The sequence below is a fragment of the Pinus tabuliformis genome, chromosome X (genome assembly GCF_031772625.1).
Source record: "Pinus tabuliformis cultivar Carrire ecotype Pingquan chromosome X, CPIR1, whole genome shotgun sequence".
Classification (NCBI taxonomy): domain Eukaryota; kingdom Viridiplantae; phylum Streptophyta; class Pinopsida; order Pinales; family Pinaceae; genus Pinus; species Pinus tabuliformis.
Window position 1 is genome coordinate 1,261,643,699 of NC_142308.1, and position 8,789 is coordinate 1,261,652,487.

The 8,789-nt window shown below is 37.8% G+C and overlaps 1 protein-coding gene across 1 annotated transcript in view; it reads right to left on the bottom strand.

Annotated features, from left to right (window-relative positions):
• LOC149144577 (F-box protein At1g60400-like) overlaps positions 1–8,546 on the bottom strand; it is a 30,764-nt gene extending 22,218 nt beyond the window's left edge. The window contains exon 1 of the mRNA XM_089448971.1: positions 7,143–8,546. Within this exon, the coding sequence (XP_089305097.1) occupies positions 7,143–8,198 (1,056 nt within the window). The 5' untranslated portion in view covers positions 8,199–8,546. The remainder of the gene's footprint in view (positions 1–7,142) is intronic.
• Positions 8,547–8,789: the final 243 nt, after the last annotated feature.

Here is an 8,789-nt window from a genome sequence, read left to right on the forward strand (position 1 = left end):
AGCTATTACACAGTCCTTGAAGACCCTTAATACGCTGTTCAAAGGGAGCCATAATATGTTGTTAAGAGAAGCTCCCATACACTGTAAAGTATAGCCCTTATCCGCAGCAAAAGCAAGGTCACCTAGCTGCAGACAAGAGGATTTTAGACGCTGTCCAAAAGTGGTCTATCCGCAGCCAAGGAGGGTCTGATCCGTAGCTTGAAGGAGACATGAATTGATGTAGGTGACAAAGGTTATGACTAAGCATGAGTTAAGGATTCATTTAGAATCTGAAGCTACAGCTAGCTGCTTTGCTAGGCTGCAAGCCATAGCAAGCAGCTAAGGCTGTCCCAAGGCAACATTGCAGTATACATTGATCACAGGAAGCAGCGTGGATTAGGAGAGACTCTCCTAGGTGGACTGCAGCCCTTGAAGAGCTTAGTTGACAGACAGCGTGAAAAGTTAAAGGGGTTTCTTCTTCTGCCCTAACCAGACTTGCAGAAGCAGCAAGCAAACAATGGTGGACAGCAGCACTTTGTGAAGGAGTGTTGGGTCAATGTGTTGACTAGATTGAATCATGATTGCAGCAGTCTGTTGCTGCCATCTTGCAAACAGCAAGGAAAATACATTGAGCTTTCTGTTGAAGGTCTTATCTGCTGCTGGCATTAATTATCAGTCTTGTATATTTGTACTATCTCTCTCTTTGCTGAATTATTGAAGAATATAAGAAGAATTGATCAAGGGTTTCCCCACATTGGGGTTTGTCCCTGGCTGGTGCCACATCTTGTGTTCTCTTGTCTTGGCTTGTCTTCTGCTGTTTATGTTTATGTTCTATCTGCACTTTACTATCATGCTGATGTGATTGCTAATCTGAATATTGTTATTGAGCTAATATGAAAAATTGAAGTTAATTGCTCTAAGCATAGAACATACCAAAAATTAACAACATTGCATAGCATACTTGCTCCTACTTGCTCTAGAACCTACACTATTCTTTTGCACACCTCACCCTGTCAGAGGTTAGTTTGTCATAGGTTACTTTCTCTCTAGGCAAAATAATGTGCAGCCTGCAGGTTAGTTACTCTCCAGGCAAAATACTGTGCAGGACTATATAGAGTTTAATGCATGTGGAGATCATATCAAGGCTAGAGCTAATCCTAGTTTAGATGATAAAACAGGGATAATATAATGATATACAACAACTTTCAGCAAAGGGTAAGCATATATGTAGTGATTCTCGAGCTTTGTGTTTTCCATGCACACTGGCTGGTTACAGATTAAAATGAAAAGAATGAGAGATATTCCTAGGAGGATGCCACTAGAAACAGGGTAAATAAACTAAAATCGGGACAAGTCATGGACTCCAATGAGAATATGGTGCAAGAACAAGTCAAATCGACAAAGTATGTCACATTTAGACTAATTGATGGCAGGACTACAGTTTCATGCTTTCCTTCACCAGCATACCATTGAAATCAAAATCTCATCTATTAAGAATGAGAATTTGGAACAGATTCAACCTGCACCTTATGAAAGATCTTCATCTCCCAACGTGCCAATCAACCCATCCTTTATGGATTGGGGGCCTCAGTCTTACTTTTCCCCTTCAGTTTCATTCTTGACAGTGATGAATAACTGCATGATACTGTTTTTCATGTCTTCAAGCCATTTAGTGCAAATTCACAATTTTAAGCCTACAGTTTTGAAGAGATGGTAGTAGCCCTCACAAGATGGTTTCAATTACTTTTGTTTCCTTACCAAGGATGTCGGATTTGGCTACAGGGCATCTCGTTTTGCAAACCAGCATGTGTGGATTTTTGTTTAAAGTCCAAGGTGAAGGTGTAGAGTCTCCTTACAGAGTTCATCCTTTTACAGGTACAAATGCCTTCTCTGGGACTAGACTACGTAAAAATATGACATTGTAAAATCCTTTTGATGGATTACTCTTTGTTGAGGAAATATCTCTGTGGATAGCAAATTCAGAAGATACTTCAACATAATCAATAGGTGATGTCTGTAAGACAGGTTGCATAGCTGAACTCTGGAATATTTCACTATTTGAGTACATTAAGGCTAAATATCTCAAGTATTTTAATATTTGATATGTTTTCATGTAATCTCCAAACACACTTTGTATAACTATGTAAGCTGGAGGAGATTCATCTTATACCTGGGTTTTGCCAGTGCCCATTATGCAGAATGTACTGTTTAGATTCAACATACAATTCTGTAAACAGACATGTAAACACTAAAAATTGACGAACCATTCTAGTGCCTACCCTTTCTAAGGTGCAATTGATCTTTCTTTTTTGTGATCATTAGCTGAGATAACATGAAAAATGCTGCAGCATTGATAGTGATGATGATATCAGGAGTGTCCCTGAAATGGGAGGAATGCAAGCAGGTCCATCTACTTGTGTGTCTATGATGTCAGACAATCCCCAACCCACCACAGGCGTTGTTGCCCAAAGGCATAGAGGGAGAGCCCCTGCACACAAGGAACACAGGTGTCTCGAAAGTTACTACCTCAAGACCTCGGTCTGGTTTATTGACTAAGGATCTATATCTAGGTAAAAGAGGTCTCAAGTTCCATAACCCCTAGGGTGTTCTTATGCCACTGAATAAGGTATCAAAGTCACAGAATTAGTAATAGTGGATTCTTTGTTGGATATCCCAGTTTGGTCTTTGGTTAACATGCCTTTAGCCTTGTATACACTAGTAAGACCACATGTTAATCATGGCTCTTCTTCTAGTCATCCACGTCTCTCTTCTTCTTCTGTTCAGCCTACTCAGCCTTCAGGTACATAAACTTTACTACCATCATTCCACCTTACTTGCACAGAAACGCTTTCTCTCATTTTCATTTTAGGTAGAGACTACAGGATCCTTCTGTTCATGAAGGACAGGAATCTGAATATATGTTAGTTGCAGAGCCTTTTACAATATCTGTTTCAAAGTGGGTAGTGAGCCCAGAGTTCCTTCTCGTGTGGAACCATAGATTGTATTTCTTATTTGCATAAACCACATATGCTGGCCCGGCACAAGATTGGATATGGACTAAATTCCCAAGTCTAACAAATTCAGGTGGAATGCAGGAAATTCTTCCACTGTTATGCCTGATCATTTTCTCTTTGTGTGTAGACTGTTTATCAATAGCTTGCCATCTTTCTCGATTCAATTTCGTACATCAGTGCCAATTCTTCAAGTCTAAGAATTGAAGACCATCACAAATTATCTCTTCATCTAAACAACTTGATGGGCTATCCTTACACACCCTAAATGTAATTCTACATGGGGATTTTCAACAGTTTCAGCTAAAATCTTCTTAACAAAACAAAAAAAAACATCACTAGTGTCATTTTCCATCTCTAAAAAGCTTATCCCACCACTTTTTGGCATTGTAAGTAGAAACTCAAGAGTGTGGGACCCAAAATTCTTATTGGTATGACAGACCACTAATGTACTGTCAATATATCCCATTGAATGCCAGTTAGAGAGTTGTGAGAGAGTGAATAGACTACTAAATCTACCATCCATTCCCTCATCAAAGGATGCCATCAGGCCTCATCAAAGGATGTCATCAGATGGCTACTAGCTTCTCTACTTGCATCTTGGATGCAAAACTCTCTCTCCCGCAGGGTAGTAATCAGTGAAATGTTACTATTAGTTGTTACTATTAGTTTTTGCACAGCACTCTTTCTGTGAATTTGAAAAAGACTCATATAGGACACCAACATTCATATGTGGCTTTGACTGCATTTGTGATGTGCCAGAGCAGGAAAAAGAATTGCTTTGAGATGCATTACTTGATCAATGCCCCAATGGTAACATTTGGCTAGATAAAGAAGATAGATTTTTGACATAATGAGCCTAAATCAAAGTTGTGTTCTGCCCACTTGCACTTGGCAGTTCTGTGTTTGCACAATAGAATAGGGATTTCCATTATATAGGTTCACCAAGTCCTCCATTGCGAACTATGTAAACAGGAAGTTTTTTTTGGAAGGAAACAATTTCTAAGGACTTCAAAGAGCTCTTCCTGAGTATAAAGCCCGCACATTAGTCCACGATCATTAATATACATCCATCCTCTTGAAAGTGTTGGTTGTTCATATTTCTAGAAGTGTTCTTTTGGTTTTGATTATTAGTAGTTGCGCAAATTTTTGAAACCATGCTAGCAGCCCTAGAATGGATATTCTATGTATCCCGCAAAAGGTTTGAACTTATCTGAGCCATCATAAATTTCGGGAATAATACTTGCTGAGTACCTCTTGCGAAACTTTTTATCATCATAATTTGTTGCAGGTACATACATCCTTCCTTTTGAAGCCATTGACTGGTTATATTTTCTAGAACCGTTTTCTTGGTATTCATTATATCTGGTTCCATGAATTTCTGACACCATACTACCAGCATTAGCATTTTTTTGTTTGTATCCTGATAAAAACCTTAATTTTCTGTGTTAGGCATCATATATTCACACAAGTAACTACTAATAGTTGCTGACTACTGCTTGGGAATCTTGCTTTCAGTATAATTTGTTGCACATATAACAGCACCTCCCATGTTATATGTGTTAGTAAATGCTTCGATGGAAGACCGGGCCTAACCATTTGACATTTTATGCTTCTTTCTTGGCTTTCAAAAAACCCCACAATGTTTCATACCAAAAACTTTGTTGTTTCTTGAAGCATTTGGCTGAACACTACCACGAGGACAAGTTGATTCAATTATTTTTGGTATGCATCTGCTCATATGTTCTTTTGGTTTTATTTTTTGGTAGTTGCCCAAATTTTTGAAACCAGGCTAGCAGCCGTAGAATGGATATTCTCTGTATCCTGCAAAAGGTTTGAACTTTCTATCTTAGCCATCATAAATTTAGGGAATAATACTTGTTGAGTACTTCTTGTGAAACTTGTCCTCATCATAATTTGTTGCAGGTACATACATTCTTCCTTTTGAAGCCATTGACTGGTTATATTTTCTAGAACCCTTTTCTTGGTATTCATTATTTCTGGTTCCAAGAATTTCTGACACCATACTACCAGCATTAGCATGTTCTTTTGTTTGAGTCCTGAAAAAAACCTCGATTTTCTACAGTAGGCATCATCTATTCACACAAGCAACTACTAGTAATTGCTGAGTACTGCTTGGGAATCTTGCTTTCATTATAATTTGTTCCACATACAACAGCATCTCCCATGTTAGATGTGTTAGTAAACGCTTGGATGGAAGACCGGGCCTAGCCATTTGACATTTTATGCTTCTTTCTTGTCCTTTAAAAAAACCCACAATGTTTCATACCAAAAACTTTGTTGTTTCCTGGAGCATTTGGCTAAATAGTAAATACTACTGCGAGGATAAGTTGATTCAATTCTTTTTGGTATGCATCTGCTCATATGTTCTTTTGGTTTTGATTTTTGGTAGTTGCGCAAATTTTTGAAGCCATGCTAGCAGCCCTAGAATGGTTATTTTCTGTATCCTGCAAAAAGTTTGAACTTTCTATCTTACCATCATAAATTTAGAGAATAAACTTGTTGAGCACTTCTTGTGAAACTTGTTCTCATCATAATTTGTTGTAGGTACATACATCCTTCCTTTTAAAGCCATTGACTGGTTATATTTTCTAGAACCATTTTCTTGGTATTCATTATTTGCGGTTCCATGGATTTCTGACACCATACTACCAGCATTAGCATGTTATTTATTGTATCCTGAAAAAAGCCTTGATTTTCTACAGTAGGCATCATATATTCACACAAGTAACTACTAGTAGTTGCTGAGTACTGCCGGGGAATCTTGCTTTCATCATAATTTGTTGCACATACAACAACACCTCCCATGTTAGATGTGTTAGTAAATGCTTGGATGGTAGACCAGGCCTAACCATTTGACATTTTATGCTTTTTTCTCGGCTTTAAAAAAATCCCACAATGTTTCATACCAAAAACTTTGTTGTTTTGTTTGGAGCATTTGGCTGAATACTACCACGAGGACAAGTTGATTCAATTCTTTTTGGTATGCGTCTGCTCATAGTGTGATAGGTGCGGCTCATAGTCTAATAGATGCGCACGAGGACAAGTTGATTCAATTCTTTAGTCTGATAATAGGTGCGGCTCATAGTCTAAAAGATGCGCACTCTCTATAGGCTACTTGTTTAGCCCCTTGATATGGTTAACCATAATTTTTTAAAGGGTTACTTTAATAAAAAAGCATCTATCTTATACCTGCTTTATAAGCAATAAATTGGTGATTTAATTCTATTGTATCCTAAGATGAATTAATCAATGATATTGTTTTAAAGAGTGTTAGCTCAATGGAAAAGCACTTGTCTAATATTTGTTTGCTTTATAAGCAAGAGGTTGGTGATTTGATTCCACTGTGTCCTAAGATGAATTAATCAATGATATTGTTTATTTTTTTATGGAATACTTTTTATATTTATTTATTTCAATAGTGATATTTATTTGTCTCCGGAAACAAAATGATATTGTACTGTCTTTAGCTACAATTTTTTATTGTCTAGAGAAAATAGTTCTCTATAAATATATTTGATTATTGCCTAGAGAGAATAGTTAGGATTAAAACATTCTTTATGAATATGTCTTTAATCCCAATTATTGTGTCTAAGAATGTCTTTAATCCCAACTATTGTCTCTAAAAATATGTCGTTAATCTCAACTATTTTGTGAGAAACAAACGACAATAATATTTGTGTTACATATTCTTTATTAAGTTATATATTATCTTTAAAAAACAATAATTAAAACAATTTTTAAAAATAATAATTAAAGACAATACACCATTCATTTTTATCTTTTTCCCTATTGCCTGAAACATTTATTAAATATTACCACATATAATAGCAGATTACCATGTTTGAAATCCTATTACCTGATACAATTAGAAATTACCCTGCAAACTATCACCGAGAAAATTAATATTAATCCAAAAATCATATCGCAAGCTATATAAATACACCCAAATAAAGCAATTCTCAGATTTTCCCACAATTATATTTGTCCGTAAACACAGCACAAGCCACGACGTTGCGGTTAGGCCACTCAAATAGTAGCAGAAGCGAAAAAGCATAACCATTGAAACATCCATCGCAAATAGTCAGGAGCGTAAAACTGCAAGTGCAATAACATTTGTTTTGGCCTTACCAGATAAAACATGCTGCTCACTCGTAGTTCCTCAAGTCCGGGAAGCCTTTCGAGCATATTATCAACGAGAACAACCATCTGGTTTTGGCGTCCCCACCTGTCATTGATGTCGACCTTCTTCAATGTTTTGAAATCGCCCATTATCTCAAGAACTCTCTCTACTGAAACTTGAAGTGTGGCCCCATGACCAAAATCCAACCACAATTCAGCAACATTGCTCCCACACTGCATTTTAATTTTAGAGACTATATACGAAACTTCGTGAAACAACACTCCATTTAATCTCAGACAACGTATGCCACCTAACTTCATCTCCAGCGTTCTAAGTTTCGGACAGTTCACTGTTAAAACCTCCAACACGCTATCTATAGATAAATGTGTAAGGTTGGGAGCAGAGATAACAGGCTTCCTTAGGCCATCGTCTTCGAATATGCTAAGATGCTCAAGGAACGGGGTATGAGAGATAAAGTGGGCTAGAGACTCATCTGTGAACTTCATGCCTTCGAAGGAGCAAGTAATGAGACGGTTGAATCCAGAGAAATGGGACGGAAGTCGCTCAAGATAGTAGTTGAAGAGCCTGAGTGTAATGAGACGAGTGCATGAAAAAAGGGCAGGCGGGATTGAATCATAGGAAACGTAAGGGTCACCACAGAGAGACAAGTGTTGGACATTCCTAGAGGCTGCGTATCTCACCCATTGCCATACGCTTTCACGAGAAAACTGCAGATAGTAACGAGGGGTAATGTCGTTGAACAAATGAAAAGCCTCAATATCTAGCGAATGCAACAGCAGAAGGTTGGAGATTATTTTCTCCATCCTTGCAGCAGAGAGGGGGTCTGGATCTGGAAATGGATCTGGAAATAGATCTGAATTTGGGTTAATATTGGGCAGAAGATGAATGGGAGAGAGAGTGAGTTGGGGAATTTGGGTGTAGAGGAATCTCCATCTCTTCGACAGAACGGAGCATCTGACGGCTTCCCTGATTGGGATTTTAGAAAGTATGAGGCCAAGCAATGGGTCTGGAAGAGTAGAAAGTATATCTGCAGCAGGCGACATGATTGCAATTGACAAGCCCTAAGAGGAAGTAGAAATGAAGGGGATTTGAACAGGTTAGAGAAAGTAGAAATGAAGTTGCAGTTGCAGCAGGACAGAAGGAAACATCAGAGTCGTTTACTGATAATACATGCATTCGATTTTCTCAAAAAGGAAGATGGATTACCAAATCAATTTCCAAATACTCACACAGGACGAAGATATCAACTCCCACATGTTGCAAGCCAGCGCTATCAAGCTGGATGTTCATTTCAACTCAACTTCTGAATTTTTCGGTAAAACCCTCTAGTTCATGTTTTGTTTTGGAGAAGCTCGTAGTGTTTATGGTGAAGTTTCAAAAAAAAAAGCGGAATACATCAAGCAAATGAAGAAGCAATCTGTCCGATAGGTTATTTTTAGCCTCGTAACCAATATGTCCCATAAGCTATTGTAAACAATCTATCTCAGTCTATTTTTAGCCTGGTGGACATTAAAATAATTTCTTTCTTTCTTTCCGGTGGACATAGGGGATAACATTTGAATTTTGGTAAAATCGCCTAATTCATGTTTTGGTTTCACAACCTAAATTACATTTCCGGTGGACTTAGGGGATGT